This window comes from Apis florea, unplaced genomic scaffold (genome assembly GCF_048593485.1).
Source record: "Apis florea isolate Af1SG1 unplaced genomic scaffold, ASM4859348v1 contig_2201_pilon, whole genome shotgun sequence".
NCBI classification, from domain to species: Eukaryota; Metazoa; Arthropoda; class Insecta; order Hymenoptera; family Apidae; genus Apis; species Apis florea.
In genome coordinates this window covers 871,181-897,500 of record NW_028256542.1, presented here as the reverse complement: position 1 = coordinate 897,500, position 26,320 = coordinate 871,181, and the positions used below count along the sequence as shown (strand labels likewise).

The window sequence follows — 26,320 nt, the reverse complement described above, 5'->3', positions numbered from 1 at the left end:
TAAACGATTTAAACGATTTAACCTCGCTATCTCGTACCATATAATCAAAATTTCCAAAAAAACATTCTATATTCTCTAAAAATCTATCCATCTATTCGACGATTTAATTTAATTCGAAAATAACGACGAGACACGAGCGAAAGTAGCGACGAGTATATAATTTTTTTATAGTTGTATAAAACGCGTATTACGATTTCTTAAAAATCCCCAAAAGTCTGTCGAAAGTTCCTCGAATTCAACTGGTTCCCATCGCGTCTCGCAACCATCGCTGAGGGTGGCCGGTATAGAGACGCGGCAAAGCGCGGCCGAGAGAAGGAACGTCGTCGCCGAGGGAGCGAGACAGGGATAGCGAAGGGGTCCTGCGAAGGCAGCGGTGCGAACAGAGAAAGGGAGAGGCGAGAGAGAGAGAGAGAGGGAACGGGGAGACGCGAGGAAGCGAGAGAGAGGGAAAGGCGGCGAGCGGATACCGGCGCAGCCTGTCTGTGCCTCTGCTTCGGAAAGTGACTAATGACTAGCCGGCCAGACCTACTCTTCTGCCACCCAACGAGAGAGAGAACGAGGGAGCGCGCGCCGCGCCGGGAGAGAACGGATACCGTAGAGGTGAGCCACTGTTATCTCGCGGCCCTCGACGACGGTCAACCGTGAAAAATGACTATCGCGACGAAGAAATATTTTACGGGCGGCGCGTTCGAGCGGCGTCGTTACGCGCCGTGGGCACACACACCGTGTGCAACTAAAGGAAAAATAAAGGAAAAGAAGGAGGAAAATAAAAGAGAGAGAGAGAGAGACGGAGAGGCGAGAGTCGAACGGAGAAAAGAGAAGAGAAGGAATGCGCGAGAGAGGTTCCCGGCGACGGGAAATCGTCTAGAAAAGGAAAGGAGAATTGCGGGTACGAGAGGAATCATAACGGCGACACTATCGGCTGGTTTTCGATTTTATTCGATTCGATAGAGATAGAAATTTTTTTTCTCATTTTCGACCTCGGATTTTGAAATTAAATTTATCGTACTCGAATTAAATACTTGCTTTGTTTTTCGATTGTCCATTGTCCGTAATATACATTGTATAAAAGATACGAGGAATCTTCTATTCTCCTTATTGAAAAAAAATTTTTTCAAATTTTGGACGAAAAACTGATTCCTGAATCTCGAATATTTCCTCGAAACACATCCGCTAATCTACTAATCACGATCCCAATCAACCGCTCAAAATCATCGGATTCCTATTTTCCACGCATTCATTCCTTTTCGTTTCGTCATCGTGAGAAAAGAACTATTTCGATATCGATTGATATTGATATCTCCCTCTAAAACTCTGACGAACACGTGGCCCCCGTTTGTTTGGCCAAAGACAAGAACGCATCGTGATCGACCTCGAACCAAGATGCCAAGATCCTCGTCTCTCGGTTCTACGATTCGAGTGGCATTCGAGAGGTATAAAGCATCGTGGATCGAACGGAACGGGAGCCGCATCTCTCCTGATCGATCTCCGCCGCGACTAGTAACGCGGAACTGAATCCGGATCGGATGAACGAGGGAACCAGGCAACTTTATGCGCCTGCTCTGTTTCTCTTCCTTCCGTGGGAAGCGATCTCTCTCTCTCTCTCTCTCTCTCTCTCTCTCTGCCACCGCCTTCGTTGCCTCGCTCTTCGTTTCTCGCTCCCTCCTTCCTCCCTCCTCCTCTCACTCTCTCGCGTTACTTCCGCGCCTGGAATCCCACGCTTACGCCGCTACGAACGTCAGAGGCGTAAATCCGAGAGAGCTTCCTGGGCTGCGAAGCGTCGCGGCGTCGTTAATGATAGCTCCGAGCCGCGCTCTGCCTTTCTGCCTCGCGCTCTCTCCCTCCTCCCCGCCCCGCCCCACCCCACCCCTCCCCTCCGCCCTCCCGCCTCGTGCTTCGCTATTTCCTCTCTCTCCGGCTCTGCGGCCCCGCTCTCTCGCCGCCTGAGAACGCGTTTCGAGACCTAAAGCCTCGGGAAAACGCGCGTGCGTGCGTTCGTTCGCTCGTTTACTTCTACTGGCGGCCTTCTGAGTCGATGTCGTACGATGGCAGACGAAACTTTTTCGGTTTAAGAAGGGTTTACGCATTATTGGATCGTTGTTTTAACCGTTTGTTTAACGCGTTGATCGCGAAACGAATTATCCGTATCCATATATTATTTTATTTTGTTATATTATTTTTGATTTAATCTTTGAATTATATATTTGATTTTTCCGCGAACGATGACATTGTTAGAATACAGGAAAGAGTACGTTCTTCTATCTATCCTGAATACTTTTTAATCGTGAAACGTATCTCGACTGTTTTCCTTCTTTCCATGTTGTTCATTCTTTAATTAATTTATTGCTGCCTTACGACTTTTCCAAATCGTATAACGTCATAGTTATCCATTTCCAACTTTTTTTATTATACACAATTTAAATATGTAAATCTGTGATCTCGAAGTAAGATCTGAACTGAAGAAATTAACGAGTTTTTCACACGAACTTGTGTATTATATATATATATATATATAATATAAACGATATATAAAAATCTCGAAGGATCTCGAAGGAGAGATACAATATGTTAATAATTCCAATCATTTCGTAATCGGTGATCATTTCCTTTTTTTTTTTACATCACACAAATCGTGTTTTCAAGAAATGTACAGAAGTCGAGATATCAATCGCTACATGTATTCAAATGTAGTCAAATGACTATCCGAATACTACGTAACGTTATTATATTAATTAACTATTCGATTTTTCTAACGATTCTCATTCTCAAACTTCTTCAAAAATCTTTTTCAAAAAAAAAAAAGTATTTACTCTTTCACGAAAAAACAAACTTTAATTTTTTTTTCTTCGAAATGAATTCGTTCCGTTTTAAAAAACGTTCTTAAAAACTTCTTTCAACAGGGGGAGAGAAAACTCCACGGCAGTTATCCGCAGAGAGACGCCTGTCTGCGCAACTATCCACGGGAGGACGATCGAGAACTCTCGATAATACAAGGAACGGTGTTCGCCGACTCGAGAAGAAAGCCTCGAGAATCGATTCCAATCTGGGTGATATCCAACGTCGGACGTTCTCTCGCGCTCTTGTCGGAAGATCGATCCACGGAAAAGAGGATTACCATACGCCGCTCCGTCGGACAACTTATTATCGGTTATTTATCACGACGGCCCGTGACTGAAATTTTTTCGCGGCGAGCGAGTGTATCTCCCTCTCCCGAGACTCGCAGAGATCGTTCGCGTTCCACTTGCGAGAGATGGGAGCCCGAGCGAGGAAGAAGAGGGCCGCAGCGGCGATCTCGCGCGTGAGAAATGGACGAGCCATTAAAGCTGGCCGAGATCGAAGGCCGCGGCGGCGAGTTACGTCGGGAATTGCCGCGAGAGTGGATCGAGAGAGATCTGGGACACTGGTCGGACGACAAAGATGAAAATGATGCTCGGAATTTTTGATCCTCTTCTCGAGGAATATATTATTTTAGGATGGACGAGATTTCGCGGTGTGCGAAGTGCATCTTTGATTGTGATAAAAAAAAAAAAAAAAGTTACAAAACAATTCGAACAATGTTTTTAAAAACATAACCTAAAAATGTTCTACTTTTGTTCCATCGATAAATGCTTTCCGACCTCAGCCTCCTTTCCTCTCTCATTTCTATTCGCCTCAAACTTCAACTTTCAATATCCTCTCGTCCGTTTATATCTCTGTAACGAAGGAATCCGTCCACGGATTCTGAGAGACGGAGAACGTAATCGCTTCGTGACGAAACTTCGCGGAAGCGACGTTACGTGAAGAGAGACCCCAGCGAACGACGACAACGAGCAAATCTTAACCGTTCAAGTATCAAACTAATACCTCGCTCGCACATTCTACACTTCACGCTCACATTTTCAAAACTATCATTAAAATCGATCCGAAATATGTAATTCGAACGAAGAGAATCATCACGAATCATTCTCACATTCACAAATATATATATATATTGCGTATAAGTTGAAAGTTGTTGCGTAAAAATTGATGTAGAATGATTACGTATGAGAGAGAAAAAAAAAAAACGACAAGATAATATAAATCAATAATCACGAATATTAATTAGCAATATCGAAGAAAACTTGAAACTTGAATTGAAAATACGTCTCGAAGAGCCGTATCACGGTTAAAAATTATCTTCCCAACTATCCTTCCTATAAATAGAGAAACATCTTGATCGGACTTCTCGATACTTTTCGATCAGATTTCTGCAAAGAGCCGTAGGCGTTGAAACGGTTAAAAGGAAGCATCGAGGCAACCGGATCGAAGCGCCGTTGCTCGAGGCTTTGTTCACGTTGGACGAACAGCGGACACGCCATCGGCCACCAGCGCTGCCTATACGGTCCGTGTAATTAGATGTAATTAAGCAAGCCACCTTATCCGACTGCCTTCTCTTCTCTTCTCTTTTTCTACTACTACCTCTCCCTCCTCCACCTTTCCCGTCTCGCTCTTTTTCTTTCGCCTTATCCCGCCTCGTTGTATAACACCCAACTCGCGATTCATTTTCCCGACAACCGTGCCGCCCGAGATTTCTCGCGGTTTTTCCACTTACTAGATAAATTCTCGACCCCCGTAACCCCATTGGATTCGCCGCGCGAATTCACCGCGAGAAAACGTTCGCGGTCGACAGCTCGGCACTTGAGCGCCCTCACGCGAAAGCGTTTAAACGCGACAACTTCCGAGCATTGCCGGTTTTATGGCGAGTTTTCATGGATCGTGATACGTGGTCGCGTTGGATACGAGGCTTGTCGTTGGATACTCTTCGATCAACCACCTGTATCTTCGTTGGCCGTCAAATTTTTAATTTGAATTGAAGACACCAAGATTCGAGTATTCGATCACTGCTCGCGAATGTTTACGTTACGTCATGTTTTATTGATATTTGCGTACTATACTTTGTTTTGTTTCAGCTGGATTATAATTTCGATTGTTAGATTAGATTCGATGAGAATTTTTAAGAATCGTTCAAAACGTGCGATTGAATCTATTTATTATTAGAAATCGAACGATGTTCACGGTGGACGAGACGACGACGACGACGACGACGACGACACGTTTGCCCAATGCTTGCGAAGCAAAGTTTAAAAACGATGACTATGAGCGTAACTGAACCGAAACAGACTGAAGTGTGTTTATACGTGGTTAGAGTATATTCGGTGTGGTGTCGGACAAATGTGCGAACTCAATATGAAGTATTTTTAGCGCAGCTTGCTTCGAAAGATTTGGTTACCAACTATTCTCCACCACTTGTGATTTCGAGATACATTTCGTTTTACCTCGATTCGCAGGTAACGAGTCGGATCTATCTTATTCGGAATTTCATTTTTCTCTTGCTTTTTTCTTTCACGACGAAATTTTATTACGATATTACGATATAAATAATCAACGACCCGTGATAAAATTTAATAAAATTTCGCTTTTTAACATTCGCTTTGATAGAGAGAGAAAAAAAAAAAAAAAAAAATTTCCAAACCTAACCTACAAATCCTACCCGCCATTTACTCCACAGTACAAACTGTATAAGATTTTGAATTAAACTTGCAGCATAAGACGATCCTCGCGCAAACCCTCATGTCTCAATATCTTTCGAAAACAAATAGATGTATAAAATCGAATAATCATTTAAACAGATGATCAGAGATCTCGCGTTTTCCCGTGTTATTTGCAATTCCCCGGAACTGTTCGCTTATATTCCGCTTCAACGGCATTCCGTGAGAAATGCACGCACGATAATCTCTACACCAGAAACAGAGACTTGTTACTCACCTTGTTATGCGGCAACTGTGTGGGCACGTACAACGGTGGATCCAATCCGGGACTCGTCACCGCGTGACGCCCGATAATCCTGTCCGCCGGTTTCGCGTCGTATCCTTCCGGCTGCCCGATGTGGAACCCCTTGCTCTTCACCCAGAATCGAAACTTACTGTTCTCCGCACTGTTCACTTCCTCACCTCTCAATGTTCGCAATATACGCGCGTACTTTTTAATCGTGATCGTCTTCGTCTTCGCCAAATCACCGTACGTTTTGATCACCCACGGTTGATACGCGTTGAACATGCTATCGTTCTGAAACTTCTTCGGCAGACTCGCGTTCTCCGCTTGTCCCTTTTGCATCCCGTAACCGGTCCCGTTCACACCGGCCGCGATTCCAGGGAACGGCATGGGCACGCCGCCGTTCTTCGAGTCCATCGCGTTGCCACCGTTTCCATTCCCGACGTAGGCATTGGTCAATCCGGAAGCGGCCGAGCTCAACGAGCCACCGGTCATATTCGAAATGTCGAGATACGAAACGGACGAGCTCTTGCCCAGGTTCGTCGCGTTTCCCACGAACGTGGCCATGGACGAAGACATGTAGGGTATCGGGGTGGGCATGCTGAGACTACCGGCGCACAGACCGGCGGTTGGACTCGAGGCCATGCTCAATCCAGCCACGGAAGCGTACGTAGACACGTCGGACATGTTCGTGGTTTGCCAACTGCTCGACAGCACACTGTTACTGGACACAGCGTCCGACGTGGACACCGATGTCGTGGACGTTTTCGGATTTTGCGCGTTCCCGGATCTCGACACGGAACCGCCACGATTTTTCGACGAGGGACTCGTCTCGGGTGACGACGACGCGTTCGAGGAGGACGAAGATGTCGCTTTAGTCGCGTTCGTCGATGTACCACGTGACTTCTTGGTAGGTGGCTCGTCTCGTGCACTCGCGTTCATCGAGTTCAGATTACCGTGGGACGGGCTGTTGTTGTTCTCGGACCTTGAACGTTTGCCGGACGAGCCAGTGGCCGACGCGGATTGTCCCGACGGGGTCGGGGAATTGTTCACTGGCACTCTGCGACGGAGTCCCATTGTCGCGCTGGCCATTATTCCTCGGGTATATTTAGTGCCGACCGCTAGCCGGTTTCCCTGCTGACGATCGATTTCACACTGTCACTAGTTCACCGGCCGCGTCGTCGTCGATCACCGAAACCGTCAGCCGCCAGCATTATCGTTCGTACGCGGGTACACGCGCCGACAGACGGACACACGCAGCACAGACACGTACACGCGCGCACAGATGGGACGAAATACACGAGACGACCGATGCCACACCGAGCCGAGGGTTGTCGGTTGTGTGTGCTTGTCGGACCGGGTTGTTGTATTATCGACGTCCACGATGTCCGTGGTCCAGTCGTTCTCGTGTCGGGATGACGCCGCGTCCGGAAAATCGGGACTCGTACGAGTTCTCGCGTACGAGTTGCCTCGGCTGAAAAAAAAGTAAAAGAGCAATGGAACGTGTGACAAGTGGAATTAGCTATGCACTATTAACCGACGGAAACGAGGTTTAAATGAGGCCGGCTCCGCTAATGGACTGGCCAAGTATGTAGGTGGATAACCTATCGGCGGATACAGGGTATTAACGCGATGCTGAAATTTAAATATTAGAAATCGATCTTGCTCGCCTCCTTTCTCTCTGCCGAGAGAAAAATTTCTTCTCTCATTTTTGGATCGATCGAATATTTGAGATTTCTGTATCAAATGACACGTAGTCATTTACTTATTAGGAACAACATTTTTGATAGTAGATTTATATTTATTTGAATCGTAAGTAGGTTGTTAAAAATCATCTTAATCTATGGATTAAAAATGATATCCGTCAAAATTTTGCCTCGATCAACAACTCTAATTCGATTTATTTATATGCTAACTGAGATTTTTTTTTCTTTTTTGTACAATTACTTCGTTTAATTTACATGCTGTTTAAATAAAAAATGTGTATGTACTCGTGGCTCAACTCTCGTACAATATCAACAACTGGCGTGCAATTCCAGCGTGGCGAAAGAATTAATATTAAAACAAAATTGCATTAATATTGTTGTGTTAATATTAAAATATGTTTATAGTCATTTTACAATAAAAGTTAATGGAATCCTCTGTTGATTACATAAAAGTAATTTAAGATTATTTGGGTTGAAGAGAAAAAAAAAAGGTGTGTAGGGATCTCAGGGTTTAAGGGATCTTTAGACCTAAATAAATTGTAATTGATATAGTGATAAAGTATGTATTACAACTTTGATGAAAAATCAAAGGTAATTTAAAAAAAGAAAAAAACTTGTTTAAAGTTACAAATTATTACTACGTGTCCGAAAATATCTACACACAATCGAATCGTTCCATTTTCAGAGGTTAAGAAATATAATAATGTCGCGTAAAAATATATTTCCCATGTTATATATCCATGTCTCATTCAATACATTTGCATAAACGGCATAACAATTGAAAATTAACATTGCACGGCCCTGAAATTCGAGTTCTTTTTTTTTTTATCTTTCCTTATGTACATACTTCGTATTTTGCCGTTTCAAAATTCAAAATGCAATTTTTGAACCGTGAAACCGACTTTACAATTTCGCAATTTCCATTAAAGTATACAAATTTTTCTTTCGTAATATTTTTTCTCCCGTAATACCGTGATAATAGAAAAATGAAATAAAATAACGACAACAATTAGTATCAATTTCAATAAGAGAAAATGTCGTATTAACGAGGTTAGAGAGAGAGAGAGAGAGAGAGACTTGTCAGCACGTCAGAATCCTTATCTCGTTCGAGAAGACTGTCAAAGGATTGGGTGTCCGTCAGGATTAACCCCGGTGAAAGAAAGTATTATAAACGCGAAACGCATTTCCCGTCTATCATCGTAACGCGCCTCTACAACCTTTAACAGTGTTTCCTAGTTAACGGTAAAAACTTCCTTCCATTAAAGATATTATTCCTTTCTTCCTAACCTCAAAAAAAGAGAATACCGTAAAAAAAAAAAAGAAGAAGAAGAAGAAAAAAAAAAAGACGAGCGCCGTCGAAAAAAAACTTCATCGTTACTTTCGTTGAGTCGAAAATTGAAAAGATAAGATGCGAAGAGGAGAAAAACACTTGCGTCGATGTTTTTTAAACGTTCCAACGAAACGTTTAACGAGATCGATACAGAGACGAAAGATTCTTCGCCACGGTGTAAGCGAGCCGCGTTTCCGTCACACGTGAAACCACGTTCGTCCTCGAGAGCATTGCAAAGGCTCGAAAACAGTGGGAAAAGGAGCAAAGGAAGGTGGAGGGGGAGGGTAGGGGAGGAGATTGGGAGGGGATTGTAATGGTGGGTCGTCGGTTGTCGTTCAGCCACGAAGCTACAAATTCGCACGTCACCCGACTATTCGGGCTCGTGCATGCGCGTCGCTAATGGATTTTCGTAAGACAGGTGTTAGAACGGCCGCGCGACATAAATGGTATGCAATTAGACACGAGCGCGACTCGGACGGTGGCGCGGCGAATTAGGAAACCGGTTATTTAACCAGCCACCGACTTCCTTCGCGTGTCGTGATCGCTTCCACTGTGCTGACGAGTCGTTGGCAAAGTAGCGAAGCGTGCAACATTCTTTTTTTTTTCTTCTTCTTCTTCTTTCTTTCCTTATTCTTTTTCCTTATTTTCGAAAATTTTCGAAATGATTAAGATAATTGATAAAGCGAGAAACGAACATTTTGTTCAAAGATCGATCGATCGATCGTGTAAAACATTTTTCTTTTTTTTTTTTTCTTTTTCTCTTCTTTTGATTTTCTGAAATATATTTTCGTTCAGTTATTATTCGGGATATAAATATATAATAGACTCGAAGTCACGTCTCGAATCGTGTCTCTTAATTACAATCGCGTCCGTGAACCACCACGTCACGTAGTCGAACGAGAGAGAAAAGACAAGAGAGAAAGTGGGAAAGCGGTTCACGAAAATGGAGAGGCCAACTTTTAGCGTTCCCTCGTCGCGCCTCGCGCGCTTCACCGTTCACGTCCCATGATTCCATACGCCCTATCTCAGATCAAACTAACCTCCGCGACGCGACGGTCTGTTCGACGATCGAGTCGAGACGAATTTCTTCTTCGATGGGAAAACCGTCGGGGGGGGGGGAGGGGGGTTTCGCGTTTCAAGTTAAATTTTGTCTAATAAATGGTTTTTTTTTTTTTTTTTTTACATGCACGAGTCTCTTGTCGTTGTCGCTTGATCAAATTAATTATAATAAACAAATTTTGTTCACATATGTTGAATAAATAATTATACTTTATAGCAAAAGCATCCTCGTGCTTGTGCTCTTGGAAATTCACGTGTTCACCGATAGAACGAAAAGTATCGAGATTAAAATTAAAATTAAAGATTCCGAACCAAATTTCGTCTTCGTAATTATCGCGAACGACACGACAACCGTAACGAACTGCAAGTATATAGAGAGAGATAGGCCGTGTCAGATAATCGCGAAGCAAACTCGACGCTAATTCAATAAGGCCGATCGCGGACCATACGTCGCGATAGCCTGGATCGTATAATGAACTCGCGGCGATGTATCCACGCTCCTTTAGATAACAAGTGAAACGGAAAGAGAAAGGAGAGAAAGAGAAGTATATATATATATATATAGAGAGAGAGAGAGAGAGAGAGAGAGAGAGAATTCCCATTGACATGTTTAAAACTACTACTCTAACGCGAAAGTTGAGTTCACATTTTTCACATATAATTTTGTTGCATTTTTTTTTTTCGAGAATTTGAAAATTTGAAAGAATCGCGTAAGAAGAATTTACGAATATTATCGAAAAAAAAAAAAAAAAAAAAAAGATCTGTTGCTTAAGAAACAAAATTTATGGAACTTTATAAATAGATATTATCTTGTCGATCCCATTGATCTATTTCGAAGATATCGTTAAGAGAGAGAGAGAAAAAGAAAAAAAAAAGCAATTAAGATGATAATTTTAACTCGACTTAATTTCTGAACGGAAGCCTTGGTTTTTTTTTTTTTTTACATTTACGCGATACCGTCGTAATGTCGTGAAAAATTTTTATTACTATTTATTTCTAGCAATTTGACTCAATTTATAGATTCTTTCTTTCTTTCAACATCTGATTCATTAGATCTTTTCCCAAGATTTTTAGCAAATATCACACGTACACACGTGTCGGTGACGTTCAACACTTGAGTCACGATTCTTATTAACGTAACTCGTTAAATATCAAAGTCTATCGATTCTTTTTTCTTTTCTCTCTCTCTCTCTCTCTCATTAAGAGAGTAAGCATTGGCCGGCAACAAACGGTCGAAAGTTTGTCTTCTGGGAATTTCGATAACTATTTTGGGATGGAGATTACGCGAGCCGATCGACTATTTTCGGCCTCCCTGTACGATATTACACAAGTGTAGTATATAGTTTCACTTTTCACTTCTGACACGTTCTAATTACTCACGCTTGATAATAAAATAACATCGCTTAAGAAACAAAAGAAAGAGAGAATAACTTGGATCAAAGGTTAAATCGTTACATTAGAAGGAAAAATAAAAAAATTCCAATCACCGAATGTTTCTATTTCCATCCGCCAAGATCTTCAAAAAAAATAACCAAATTTATATCTACGCAAGGAAGTTTCATAAATATTAAAAAAATCCTGCTCACAAAATTTCACTTTTCATCACTCCGTTCCATACACCTCCCCCATCCTTTCTATAATGTGTTTCTCTTTTTTTTTCCGATCACAATTTCTTTCCAAAAAAACTTCCCCTTCCCCCAACCCCCAAGTGGATATTATAAGCCACCGATCGAGGACGGGAGGAGGATCTCCCTGTCGTGGAAATCGATCGTGAGGAATTACGATCCACGGTGAAACGATAACGAAGAGTGTCCGAGGAGGGAAACCGATGGAACGAGGCCGATAGCCTCGCCACGATACAGCCACGAGCTCCTCTAGGTGGCAGAAACGAGGTCTTCAGCGCGGCTGGCGGCTTAAGGCCAGCGTAGCTTACTGTAAATTATCTTCGGCGTCATTATCAAAGATTGCGCGACCAAAGAATGAAAATCGGGGCGGGGAGAGGGGGAAGGACGCATATTCTCGAAAACGAATAGTTTTTTCGCGCTTCGGCAGGAAGAACTGTCCTTTTCTTTCCAGTTTTTTTTTTTCTTTGATCATCATTATCGATACACGAATTAAATTATTAATTCGGGAAATAATAATGATGATGGAAATACATGGAGGACAAGTATGTTCGTTGTGACAATTTTGACGTCTCAACGTTCAGTAGATCTTGAAACTATTCATCACTATTTCGCAATTTTGTTTGGATATGTACGTTTGATGATACGTGCTTGCAAGTGGTGGAAATTGTGGATGGGATTGATTGAGACGAGGGTGTAATAATTGATCATCGAGGAACGTGTCAATAATCTCGTGTTGGCGAGAGAATTTCCGTGTTGGAAGATGATCTTTTGTTTTCGAGAGAGTAAACGTTTCGTTTTGGAAAAATATTTTTCATAGTATTATTTCATAGTGGAACTAAATAATAGCTCGTGTTTGAAGAACAGGTATAGGCGTGTACACCGTTTGTATACCCCGTTTCGAGAATTTGTGAAATCGGTGAATTTCCTTCACACAATGGCGTTTTCTTTTCTTTTTTTTTTAAGGAATCGGTAGACCATATTGTTTTACATCCGGTTGTGTCAATGTTAAAAAACTGTCGTTTTGTAAAAAGTTCTTGTTCGTTCGAAAATATAGTAAAGAAAAACGAAGAAGAAGAAGAAGAAGAAGAAGAGAAAAGGAAGGAAGGAAGGAAGGAAGGAAGGAAGGAAGGAAGCGAATAAACGCTCTTTCACGCTCCAAAGTTGCTTTCGGAAGATCGCGGATGCAAGCAAATCTGTTCTCTCTGTTCTCTCCACGAATATTTTTATAATATACCGAGAAGAATCTTGTTTTTTTTTTCTTCAGAAAGAAAAATTTACACGCACATTTACAAAAGAGAGTTCTGAAAAGAGCAGGCGGACATTTTTCGATCCGAAAATCTCCTTCGTTCCAAATTATATCGATTCCTCCTCTCCCCCCCCCCTCCCAAACTATGACATATAACTCTCGAACAAATTCATAACCTAAACGATAATAATAACGAGAATTCGAAAAGAAAAAAAAAAGAAAGAAAGAAAGAAAGAAAGAAACGATATCCGTAAGATAAATGCAATAGATAAAAGAGAAAAATTTGCCTCTCTTTGCGATCGTTACCGTTGTGTTATTGTCGGCCGGAATATTAGCATCAATGAATCGAAATTAAGGCAGAGAAGAATAGCAGAGCCAAGATCCTCGCTGTGTACTCCGCTACACTACGCTATATAATCGGACGCTCTTCCTCCTCCTCCTCCTCCCCTTCCTCCCCTATCAAAGATACGCAAGACACGGATCTTTGAAATTATATCCTCAATGGAATTCAGCAGTACGGAAAACGCCGTACGCGAACGATCGAAGGAATGCGGTGCGCGCAGCGCGGGTAAAATTGGAGCGGCCGGGAAACGAACCAACGAACGAACGAACGAACGAACGAACGAACTCGACACCGAAACGGCGCGGGCGTCGAGGACGTTAATCGCGCAAAGGAATCGAGAAAATTGAAGGCGACACGTCACCTTTCGCGCGAACGGCGGGATCGCGATTTTCCCGATTTTTGCCTCGGCACGCAACGCCTCGAACGAAACGATTCTTCTTATCGTACGTATGGAGGAACGCAACAAGTCTTTGGCAGGTGACGTTGTTTTCTCTTTTCTCCTCTTCTTCTTTTCTTTTTTCTTTTAGGATTAGATCGTGGTAAAATTCGAATATACGTGCGCGCGCGTGTCTATACATCGTTTCTGCACGATGAAATTTAATAAGCAATCGTTCAATCGAACGACTAATCGTTCGGTTCAAAAGTAAAGATTACGCTTTTTCTCTTTCTTTCTTTTTTTATTTTTTTTTTTGTTTCAGGTTTAATTGAAAATATCATCGATTTTCACCATAACGCATATTGTTATTTCCCCGTGTATTATTAACCCTTTGAGGGCGATGAACCCGTATGTACGGGTTAACGAGAGAGCCGAAGAGAATACCTGTGTATACGCATGTGTCTGGGAAAAATAATTGATACACAGTGTATGTGTGTGTGTGTGTGTGTGTGTGTGTGTATACGTAAAAAAAGAAAAAAAAAAGAAAAAAAAAAAAAAAAAAGAAACGCAAAGTACTAATTTGATCTCTGTAAAATTTCTATCGCGTGCTTATCCGTTCATCTAACTTCTGGATAAAACAGACGTTTATATCCATTATCATGGAAATTTTTCACGTTACATTTGCCACGACTACCTCTTCTCGCTTCGAGATATCTAGATACCTGCTGAAACTGGTAAATTTTTCTCCCGACCGAGGTTTCATTAATTGCAAACCTCGTACAATTTCGAATCGAAGATTACATTCTTTCCACGCGGCACGATCTCTCTCGAACGGAACCTCCTCCTCCTCTCGCCAATTTAATCTCGAGTCTCGATTCGAACGCACGATCTCATCAAACGTGCGCGTAAACGGGTGATCCGATCGCGCGTGGAATTTTTCTCAATTTTTAGCAGGAAAAAACTTTCCCCTCCCCTCGCCGGTGGCGAGTCGCCCGTCAAGACAGCAAGAAATATCGTCTCTACCGATTTTCCACGACCCGTCCCCGTCCCACTTCCGTCCTGAGAACGCGGCGCGCTCCTTCCTCATCGATTCAGCTGCGACTGCGAACGACAACAATCATCCCAAAGGCGTTGTGGATTTTTTTCCACGAACCGCCGCTCGTTTCCTCGGAACCCTTAAATCTTTCGCGTCGATTCTAATTTTCCCTTCGAAAGGGGGTTTAAACACTTTCTCTTCTCTTCCCCCTTCGAACACGATCCATTCGTCCCACGTCCCATTTCTAATTCATTCTTCGACTCGTATGATCTCTAATCTCGAAGGATGAAAAAATTATTCTTCGTAAAAAAAAAAATTATTCTCGAGAAATTCCGATTCTAATCTCGAGTCTGTCTAGTGAAGCGATGACAATCCAGTTTTAAAAATTTTAAAATCAATAATTTTCAAAGATGGACGTATTCATTGAAATTCACAACCAATTTCGAGATCCCTCCGTCCTTCGCACGCCCTCTCCTAATCCGTCTCCTTTCGTAATCCGCTCCCCACCCTCCTGTCGAGGTAACGCGTCCCGATTTTCCGCGAGGCGGCCCGCTAAACGGAGCCTCTCGGCAATTTGCCGCCACGCCGCACAACTCACCGGCCCCGAGAGCGCAATCGATTACCGTGGTCGAAACTCGCGCGGCCTGCCGCCCGATACCGGATACAATAACCCGGCCGCCGCGCGCAATAGCAGCCGCGCGCGCTCCTTTAGGTGGCGAAGAAACCGGGTTCGCGTTCTCGGGACACGGCGGCTTAAAGCGGCACACAAGTCACGTACCGGCATGGGACCACCGAGTATTATGGCGCGTCCTCTACCCTGAACCGTTTCCCCCTCCACGCACGCTCGCTCGCTCTCTCTGTCCGTTCGCCTCGTTCCAGCGTGTGTTCACACATATTCTTCTGCCTTGGCTGGGCTACCTCTCTTCGTCGGCCTTCCCTCCCCTCCCTCCGCCTTCGTCCCACCCGCAGTCATATACGTATTATACGCGCAGCGTATATAATGTGGGTGCCGGTTGCACAGCCGAGGCAGCCCGGTGTCACGCTACGTGCTTCCTGCCCGCAGGCCATGGTGTGACAAAAGGCCTTATGTCCGCCCGCTCGTGGAACACTCGTGATCGCAATGTGTAATCAAGCTCGCATGGCCACTGTATTACCACCGTACACCTCTACCGTGGCCCGCGGCCATCCAAGCGCCTCTATATACAGGCGCGCACCACGAGCCACACGCACGCACGCACGCACGCACGCACGCACGCACCGACGTACGCACGCACGCACGCACGCGAGTAACGCGCCGCTTTTGGCTGGCCGTTTCCCGCGCAGGACGCGACCCGACCCTCCCCCTCCTTTCCTCGATCGGTTTCGCAAGCCGGACAGAGAGGGAGACAAACAGGGAGAGGGAGAAAGAGAGATATCCCAGCGGCGCCCACTTTTCTGCTCGATTCGTCGCGCCATCGTGCCCCAACCACCGGACCGCTCTCTGCGTTCTTTCGGAACCGATAGTCTCTCTCTCTCTCTCTCCAGGGAATTTTTTTTTTGCCGCGTCTTTTTCTCGCTCGCCTTTTTTCTTCGCTCCTGTCGTTGATACGTTGGACAATTTTGGATGGAATAATAGGTTTAAGACAGTGGACTCGGTATTCGACTCGGTAAACGCCTCTTGTGTCAATTTCCTTGTTATGCGATACAAACGTGTAATATCCCGTGTTTTTTTCGTATATCGAAAAGAAGAAAGAAATGAAAAAAAAAAAAATATCCTCCGAATATCGAAACGTTTCCCCCGTCACGAATTCTTAAAATTCTTCCAACCCATTGTTTATTGTACGAAGCTTAATTTTTCGCTGATTCGCGTCGTTAATTAACGAATTAACGTGATAATTCCCATTTTCGACGATTTTCGACGATACGAGCCGGGTCTGTCCGGAAGGTGGAGGGTGCAAAAGCGGATGCGGAGCGGAAAGTTAAGGGCGGAAAAGGGCAATCCTGCCTGTTGGTCCCCGGTATACGTTGCACTTTTGGCAGTTTCCGAGCCGTGTCGGGATGCAGTCTGCCGCGAGTAACGTGTTTACCTAGACTATTGATCTATGAAGGGGGCGAGAGATCCGTGTTCGGGCAGAGGTGTGCGGCTTCTGGAAAACTTCGAGGGTTGGAGGGTTCGAGAATTTTTGTCGAGTTCCTCGTTGAGGGGTGGGGGGCGAGGGAGAGGGAGAGAGAGAGAGAGGGGGGGGGCAAGCGTGGGGGACGGGATATTCGAGAGGCAGCGGGATAGCCGAGCGTATCCGTGCGTCAGGGAAACTTTCGAGACCTCGACTCGACAACTCGACGGGGACACTCGTTGCGCCGCGCTTTGATATTTTTCCTGCCTCGATTGGAATTTTTTTGCGCGACTCGATTCTCCGCGTTTCTTCGCTTTTTTGCTCCCTCCCTCCTCCCCCCCCTCCCTCTCCCTCTCCTCGTGTTTTTTCATTTCACGGGCGATTCTCGCGTCCAAATTGAACGATGCGGACGAAATATTTCTCTCAAGGTAAATTGCGCGATATCGCGATGATTCTTTCTTCCTCAAGACTTCTTTTTTTTTCTTTACGATCCCGATCTCTCGTAGCTCGATCGAGTTATCTCGTGTCGTGCGTATTATTAATCGAGTTAATTTATATTATGTACGTGTTTAAAAAATGATACGCGTGCAATAAGCAATATTTTTAAAGAAAAAAAAAAAAAAAAAAAAAAAAAAAAAAACTTTTTAAATATGGATCAAGGTCTTCGAATTTGACACTTGACTCACAATTTATATACTTGGATACGATCATTACATTTCCTCTTCCGGTTTAATCGCAATTCTGCTCTTTTTTTCTTTTCTGCCTACGCGATACTTTTTAACTCGATCTTCCTTAATTTGATCAGATCCAAATTTCAATCTTTATTCCGTTCGACGTAAATAAGTAAAACTAAGTACGTATTATCTTTCGACGCGTTTAATCACTTTAAACGCGTTCAACGCGTAGCGACAACGCAAAAAAAAAAAAAGAGAACGAACGAAACCTTCGATCCAACTGGACGAGCGAAAAAAAAAAGAATGAAATAATTAGATCACCTTACCGAAAAACCGAAAGAGAAAACACCTCTAACTCCTAGTTTCTCCCAGGAACCTCCATTCCTCGATCCTCGATGGAATTTTGTCAATTTCAACCGAATCGATCGAACTGAACAACAGAACACACCACTGAAAAATCCACCTTCTTCCGATCTTCTTCACATCGATCGCGCCGATTTTCAACGATTTTCCGTCCAAACACAATCTATCAAATCTCGAAGCACTGTATCTTCTCGAATCGAGAAAAAAATCGAGAGAGAGAGAGAGAGAGAAAATGGTTCTTTCGAAAAATCGATCTCTCGTTTCAATCACCAATTCCTTCTCTCCACGCACAACGATCCACGAACGATTCGTCACGTTTCTTCTCGCAAACGGTTCGCACGTTTGGTGGAACGCGGAGCGGAGCGCGGAAAAGCGAAAGAGACGGTGTGGGCCAGCGATTTCTGCGCCGGTCGGGATCTAATCCACCGCGAACGGCCGGCCTCTCGTCATACCGACCGTTACACACACCGTGGAGAAAACGTCGAACGCTTCGGGTGTCCCGAGCGGCAGTAAGTTGAATTCCCAAACGGGCGGGTGTGGCGACCGTCCCGCAACCGAAACGGATGCCGCTATCTCCACGACTCCCGGCGTTTCTCTCTCTCTCTCTCTCTCCCTCCCTCCCTCCCTCCCTCCCACCACTACCGCAACTTCTTTCAACTTTTCTCCAAGCCTTCCACCAACCGATTTTTCTACCACCTTCCACCGTTACCTCTTTCCTCCCTTTCTTCTCTCCCCGGTGTCTTCTTCATCGCTATGGGAGAAATCGTTCCCACGAAATCGATCCTTTTTTATCACGAGAATTCGATTCTTCCACTCCTGTCTTCTGGGAATAGATTCGTTCGAAAAATCGTTTTCCAACGAATTTCATTTCACACGTCGCCGATCGTGATCGTGCAAAAAGGAATTCGCTCGATCGAATTTCGGACGGAGTTGGATTCGAACCTCAATTGAAAAAATATATATATATATATATAACGAGTTCAGTAACACTGAATTGCGTTTCACAGAAGGTTTCACAGAAAGGATCCGATCATTTTTTTTTTTTTTTGGGAGGGGGGAATGGAAAAATTCGTGACGAGAAATCACGAAGTTGGTCGAAAATCGGGTGACGGATTCGTTCACGGTTCGACACGCCGCCGGTTCGGGCTCGTGAAAGCGTGACACACGCGCGACAGCGTGCTGTCAGTGGCCGATCGGGCAACACTTTCCTCGTGACACTTTTTTTCAGCACGGATAAATGTCGGTGGTCGGATCAGGTTGTGGACGATAGCACGATTTCGCGTCGCGTGTTGTCACGCGCGACGGGTGAACCGCGGCGGTCGCGTGCGAACTCTCGAAAGAAACTCGAGCACGTCATCGTTCGACGACAACGACGACGACGACGACGACGACGACGGCTGCTACGGGACGACAGGCCAGAAAGAAAGGCGGCGGGAGAAAGGGAGACGAAGGATCGACGGGCGACCGTTCATCTCCATATTCATGGGGGACTACGTCGAGGCGCGACGATTCCGTGAGCTTTAACGAGCCGTAAAACGTGGCCGTGAACGAAAAAGAAAGAAGAAGAAGAAGAAGAAGAAGAAGAAGAAGAAGAAGAAAAGGAGAAAAAGAAAAAGAAAAAAAAAAAGAAAAAAAGCTCAACGCACCTTTAAACCGCCACGGTTTTTCGAATCTCAGAAATCGCGGTGTTATCGGTCGTCACGCAGCACCGACACCGCGATGAAAACAAAAATAAAGAGATGGTAGACGGGTCACAGACACACCGGAGACACGCACACTCACTGTTTGCATTCGTCGTTGTGAACGTTCGTCGTTGCGGCTGTCGTGGTCGCGACGATCACCGAGACTGGCCGATATATGCTGCTCGTGCGTCTGGCGGCACAGCCGCGAGAAAAAGAAGGGAAAGAGCGAGAAGAGAGAAAACGTTGGCTGAGCGCGCGGAAGTGAAAAAAAAAAAAAAAAAAAGAAAGAAAGAAAACAAAACACGGCACGAACCGAAGAGTCGAAGATGAGAAGTGAAAAAAAAAAAAAAAAAAAAGAAAGAAAGAAAGAAAGAAAAAAAAACAAGAAGAAGAAGAAGAAGAAGAAGAAGCGCGACTCGCGGAACACTTGACGCGGCGCGCGGCTATACACAACACACAAACAACACACTACTATATCACCGACCTGCACGAGAGCACCAGTAGCCAAGCGTAGTTCTCCTGGATCCTCACGTATCCAGCGTGACGATCCGTGCGTGCCGCGTGTCCACGTTCCGAAAGTGTCACCTCCCTCTCCAGTCGGTCGGCTTCAGACGTGTGCACCGGCGAAGATCCGTGAAAGGAGGAAGAAGAGGCGAGAGATCGGGGCAAGCCAGTCGCGGTTGGACGATGTCGGTGGCGCGCACTTCTCTCTCTCACTCTCTCTCTCACTCTCTCTCTCTCTTTCTCTCTCTCGTGCCACTCGTCGTCGCACCTTGATACTCCGTCTTTCTTTCCTCCTGTATTCCTGCACCTCTCTCTCCCTCCCACTGTCCTTTCCTTCTTCTTTACTTTTCTCTTTTTTTCTATAGTTTTGCCTCGATCCTCGTCACTTGTTTCTTCCCTTCTCCTTCTGCGATGTTCCCTCTTTTCTTTCCTTTTTTCCTTTTTTGCCACCTTTCCTTTTCCGCGCTTCTTTCCCCCCCGCCTTCCCTTCTTTTCTTTTTCTTTTTTCCTCTAACGTTTCGCAACTTCCCTTTCGCGAAACCACCAGCGCGCACGTTCGACGTCGCGCGGCGGCAACGAGCCGAGTATAGGAAGAGAGCAGCAAGAGACGTGTCCGCGCGAGACGGAAAGGAAAAGGAGAGCGCGCGCGCCCCGTGAAAGAAAGAGGAAGAAGGAGGAGAGTAGGAGCAGATGCCGAAGGAAGAGGCGGTTCGGGGCGCGGGAGGTGGAAAACCGAGCGACGGTGGCGGCGGCGGCAGACTCGGTTGACTCGGTGGCCGAGCGGTATCTCACCCGCGAAAAGCGTCCCGCGATCAGGTGACAGCGGGAGTACACACCGGCGCTACTCAGGAGCGAGAAAGAGGGACGGATGGCCGTGTGCGCGCAACACGAGAGGAACTGAGCGAACGAGACGGAACGAATGGCCCGCTCGAGCTCCCAACGGAGACAGAAGCCTAGTGGCTGCGGTGGAGGGGGCGCGTGGTGGGACGGCGGGAGGTTAAACACGCCGAACGCCGGCCAACCGACAGAGAGGGAAGTGGGAGCGAGCAGGAGGGAGAGAAACCGATAGCCGGCGCTCGTGCGTTTCGAGTGTGACTGACGGCGAAAAGAGAAAGAGACCTATGGAGAAGAGAGGGAGGGGGGGGGAGAGAGGGAGGGAGGGAGAGAGAGATAGGGAGAGAGGGAGAAAGAGAGAAAACAAGAGAGTGAGAAGAGCAAGAAGAAGAAGGAAAAGAGAAAGAAGGATAGAAGAAGAAGAAAAGGAAAAAGAAGAGAAGGGTAGAAGAAGAAAACTGGGGAGGAAATCGTCGGAGAAAAAGAAGACGACACGACCGTCCCGTCAGGAAGAACAAAGAGAAGTAACGTGCGTAACGAGGACGTAGGAGCGAAGGAGCAAGGGAGACGGGAGAAAACGGATATAGAGGCGGCGTATAGCGGCGGGTACGCGATGCGCGACTCGCCGGGGTGGAAGAGCGTGCGCGCGCGCGCGCACGTTTCTCTCGAAGGGGGAAGTCGAGGGAGAGAAGGGCTCCCTGATCGCTTCTGAGTGCAAACGGTTCGGCGTGCGGTGGGACACTGGCAGGCGGGCGGCTGGCTGAAACTGCTGTGGATAGCGGGTGGCGAGCGGTGCGATACTCTACGGGACGGGACGGGCCGAGAGCCGGGCCGAGAGCCGGGCCGGGACCCCCATCCACCTATACGGAACGCACACAACCGTTTCGTTCTTCGTTCGTTCGTTCGCTCGTTCGCTCGTTCGCTCGTTCGATCGTTCGTTCGTTCGTTCGTTCGTTCGTTCGTTCGTTCGTTCGTTCGCTCGTTCGTTCGTTCGTTCGTTCGTTCGTTCGTTCGTTCGTTCGTTCGTTCGTTCATTCGTTCGTTCGTTCGTTCGTTCGTTCGTTCGTTCGTTCGTTCGTTCGTTCGTTCGTTCGTTCGTTCGTTCGTTCGTTCGTTCGTTCGTTCGTCGGTCGGTCTCCCTTCGAACACATACAAAGAGAGAGGGAGATTCGACGGACGTGCTACGCAGAGAGCGCAACACACAGTTCGCGTTCTCACACGGACAATGAGTCAGGCAGGCGAGCAGGCTTGCAACCAGGCAGGCAGGCAAGTAAGCAGGCAGGCAGGCAAGCAGGCAGGCAGGCAGGCAAGCAGGCAGGCAGGCAAGCAGGCAGGCAGGCAAGCAGGCAGATAGGCAGGCAGACAGGCAAGCAAGCAGGCAGGCAGCCAGGCAGGCAGGCAAGCAAGGCAGCCTCGGCTATATATGAGCCATGGCACGTTACTACGCCAACGGCACTGCCTGCCCTCGGCTCGATTCGGTCTCGCTCGGGCGGCCGCGTTAGTCCGACTTTGCCATCTTCGTCGACCGCTACGCTCTGTCCTCGTCGTCCTCGCTAACTCGTCTTTCGGCGCGCTTCTCTCTCTCTCTCTCTCTCTCTCTCTCTCTCCCCCCCCTTCCTTTTCCCTCTATCTTTCTCCGTCCCTCGCGTTCTCTCTGGTGCTCCGTTTCGTGCCGCTACTCTCCTCCTGCCTCTCAACCCTCGGATCTCCTCGTCGTCGTTCTCCTCCCCCTTCCTCACGCTTCAGCCGATGCTCTCTTCCGCAAGCGCGCACGATCCACGTCTCTCTTTTTCTCCACGTTTCTTCTCCTTCTCTCGGATTCTCGCCTTCCATCCTCCTCCATTAAACGGACCCTCCGGTCCGATCGTTTCTCTCGGTCCGTGTGCACCGCTCCCTCGTTCTCTTTCTCGAAGCGTCGGCTTCTCTTTGTCGCTCCGTCCTCGTCGTTTCGCGGCTACATCTCGCTCGCTCTTCCACCGTCTGTCGCCTTCTCTTTCCAATCCCACGCTCGCTCCTCGTCACGCCTCGTTCTCGCGTCGTCCTCCTCGTTTTCCCGCTGTCTCTCTCCCACCCTCGCCGTCGGCTCGTTCTCTGTTCCCTCTCTTGGAGAGCGCTCGCGCGCGCGCCCACACTCGAGCGGTAGCATATCGTAGGTCTGCCTGCCTACCGGAGCTTTTCAGACACCGATGAACGTGCTGGAGGCTCGAAAGCACGACGCAGAGAGAGAGAGAGAGAGAGGGAGAGAGAGAGAGAGAAAGGGGAAAAAAGAGGGAGGGGAGAAAAAAAAAAGAGACTGCGAACGGAAAAAGAGAAAAAGAGTCGAGCGGGAAGGAGCGAGAAGGAGCGAGATAAAACGAGACGTGACCGCGGGGATGTAACGGGTGTGTGTGTGTGCGTGTGTGTGTGTGTGTGTGGAACGACGCAACGACGACGACGACGACGACGACGACGCGGCGGGCGCCTTGTTCACGAATTTTTCGCCGCGGGATGAGTTTCGTGAAGCCGGCAGCCGAGGTGGAAATTGCTTCCAGAGAAATTGGATTTCACGATAATGGCGCGAATCGGTTGCACAGATTTCCAGGAAACCAAAACGGGTGGAAAGGAGCGGGAACCAGCAGCGGGGTCCCGCTTCGATTCATCCCGGCCCACTGTAAATTTCTCGATACACGCGACGATACAACCGTAACCACTATCCGTGAACTCGCCGCTGTTCTCGTTTCGACTTTCTGGGGGGAGGGAGAGGGCGGAGAGGGGAGAGGGATCCCTGGCAACCGTCGCGCAACGTGGAAATTATTCTTCCTCGAATTTTTTCTTCGTCCCACCACCACCACCACTTTTATAAATAATACTCCCGGGTATCGCGGGAATTCGGGGGGGGGGAAGGGGGTGGGGGGACGTAGTAGAAAAAAATTACTTGACGAAATTAATTCAAATTATTCGAGTAAAATTTGCTCGATGTAGATTGTTATAGTTTTTTTTTTTTTTTTTCTTTCTTTTCTTTCGCTCGAAATCGCCTCGGCCACTTTCGGCCGAGATTCTCGAGGAAAGAATGACGCGCGTTTTTAGCAGTAATTTCTAGCTTCGCGGTTGATGCAACACTTTTACACGCTTCGAAATTTCCTCCGTTTAAGCAGATTTACGTAATATCTTCGTCCCTGCTAATTGGCTGGCCCTTCAAAGCGCAGTCGGTCACTGCTGGTTTTACTAACAGCAAACAGAATTAGCGTGATTTGCGGTTACGGATCTTTCGTTTGAACGTTCTCGCATGGAAAATCCATGGAACTATAACGGGACTCATCAGGAAGGTGGAGTTACGACCGATGCGCCATTCTTATAATTTTAATTGTTCTCTCTTCGGTGTTCAGTGTTAATCGTCGATCGGTTAATCGGTTGATTTTTCTTGCTTTCGATGCAACAACGAGTTTTATTAAACTCATTATTTCCGCGATATCTCTTAGAATTAGATTCAGACGTTATAAGATAATAAATAATAAATATAGATTGTACTACACATCTATCTATTTATATAGTACAATGAAAATAGAAAAAAGCGTTCTCAAAATAAAAATTGGAAGTTTAATCGAATAATATCGTGCCACGTCTTATTTTCGAAAGAGTGACGCGTACGCGAAAAATATTTTCACTTCCACTTTCACACTTTCGCAATTTATTCGATTTCGAGTAGACTCGATAGATCTATTAAAGAACAAGAACCACTACCTATTGTTTCGAAATCAATCACAATTCGATCATCAACGATGGGCAAAATTTAATTCGTTCAAACACTTCGATAATTTCCAATCGTGATCTCAACGTGATGATCGCGATTAATCAATTAATTAATAAACGGGAAAAAGCGGATTACAACGACGCGGAGTAAAACGAAAAAAAAAAAAAAAAAAAAAAGCCTTCCTTCTAAGCATTGTTTCAACAAACATTTTTTCAACTTTTTTTCAATGGTCGACCCAAACTCTTGCACGTTTCATCGTACGTACAGCATACGCGTGTACAAATTACGCGATTCTTCGACGAGGGAGCGAGGGAAGAGAAAGAACCTCGTGCCTCGTCGATCTCCACCCGCGAAGATCGTCCCAAGGGATAAGCGGAGGACAAGCAAAGGCTGTTGCCCGATTCGAGGAGTTAGCCTTTGGTGACAGGAAGCGGAGGAGATCGGTCACCGCGCGCGGAAGCCTGTCCGCTTCCGATCGGGGACAAGTCGGTCTCGGCTATTCCAACAAAGCTCTATTCCTATCGCACACGGGCGAAGGAAAGAGCGAGAGAGAGGCAGGGAGAGAGGAAGGAAGAGGGAGAGAGAGAGAGAGAGAGGGGGGCGATGAGCGCAGTCGCCGAGTCTGCGAAGTTGCCTTAATCTCGATCCGCCTCTCTCTCTCTCCCTCTCTCTCTCTCTCTCCCTCTCCTTCTATCTCCCCCTCCCGCCGCCCCCTCTTCCTCCCTCCCCCCCTCCGCCCTGTCGTCACTGGGAACGACAGACTTTGAGGGTGACTTTGAACGAGATAGAGAGTTCGAGAAACGAGAAAACGAAGCGTGGAAGCGGAGAGAAGAACCCGTGGGCTCGTCCGTAATCCGGGTAAAGAAAGAAGGCTGGCTAGAGGTAGGGATGGAGGCGACATCGTGGAGGACGGGTAGGAAAACGATGAAAGAGAGGAGAGAGAGAGAGAGAGAGAGGGAGGGAGAGACGGACACGGAGGGACGGGAGAGGAGAATACCTGAGCACAAAGGCACTCGACATGGCGAAATACAGGAGAGTCGTCCACAGAGAGAGAGAGAGAGAGAGAGAGAGAGAAGGTGGACCCGCATCACGCGAGGTTCGCGCTCAAAGCATCGACTTTGGGACTCTTGGAAATTCGTGCATCTCGTTTTGAGTCACGATTAACACGTTATGGCACGTTGATAAGTATATTTGCGACGATGTGTATTGGCAATCTCACAATAATCTCCCTCTCCCATCTTCCTTCTCGAGCTAATTAAAACTGTTAATTAGAGATCTACGTTCTTTTTTTTTTTTTCTGTTGGTATATATATATATATATATATATATATATATAGTTGGGACTTGTGAAAGTAGAATTTCGGTCGATGTCGGAGGGGGAAATTATTCTCCCTCGTCGAAACGCACCAAGGAAATTTGAACTTGTGGCTTGTACTTTTTTTTGAAAAAAACAAACAACTCGGTCCATCTTTTTTGGAGCGGAGTATAAAGACGAGCCCCGTGTATGGACACTGTCGCATCACGTAATCTCTATCTATCTCTATCTCTATCCTTGTACGACATCTAATTAGGACACGAGCATTGGACGAAGTAAGACCAAGTGTGTAACACGGTCGTGTGGCTAAGGACACCATCACCTCGCTCTCACCTCCTCCGTCTAACGCAACTTCGTTTCCTTCTGATCCCAATAAATGAAACGTCGACCGAAATTTTTGCACGCTCTTTTGCTCTTTCTTTTCTCTCTCTCTCTCTCTCTCTCTCCTCGAGAGGAAAATCTCTCGACGAGTCTCCGAAACGAGAAACAGAGAGATTCGATTATTCTCGAGAAGAAGACGTAAGGCTGTGACACAATGAAAGACACGCTTTGCTCGCGCGTATATAGAAAAACGAATACTTGTTTCCGCGAGAAAGGGAAGAACAACGCGGAAA

At 46.2% G+C, this 26,320-nt stretch overlaps 1 protein-coding gene and 1 long non-coding RNA gene across 4 annotated transcripts in view; one reads left to right on the top strand and one right to left on the bottom strand.

The window, feature by feature from the left end:
- The window catches only part of LOC147658518 (uncharacterized), a 193,540-nt gene extending 189,895 nt beyond the window's left edge, over positions 1–3,645 (top strand). Inside the window, exon 3 of the long non-coding RNA XR_015295148.1 lies at positions 2,901–3,645. This is a non-coding gene — a long non-coding RNA (uncharacterized LOC147658518). The remainder of the gene's footprint in view (positions 1–2,900) is intronic.
- LOC105734795 (uncharacterized) overlaps positions 1–20,771 on the bottom strand; it is a 68,605-nt gene extending 47,834 nt beyond the window's left edge. Inside the window, exons 1-2 of one of the 3 annotated variants that reach the window (XM_086917446.1) lie at positions 19,808–20,771; positions 5,785–7,264 (exon numbers count right to left, since the gene is read on the bottom strand). In XM_086917446.1, coding sequence (XP_086773572.1) covers positions 5,785–6,882 — 1,098 coding nt within the window. In that variant the 5' untranslated portion in view covers positions 6,883–7,264; positions 19,808–20,771. Of the gene's footprint in view, positions 1–5,784; positions 7,265–17,604; positions 17,968–19,287; positions 19,668–19,807 lie in introns of those variants that run through there. The other 2 variants (XM_086917447.1, XM_086917448.1) reach the window with 2 other exon arrangements.
- Positions 20,772–26,320: the final 5,549 nt, after the last annotated feature.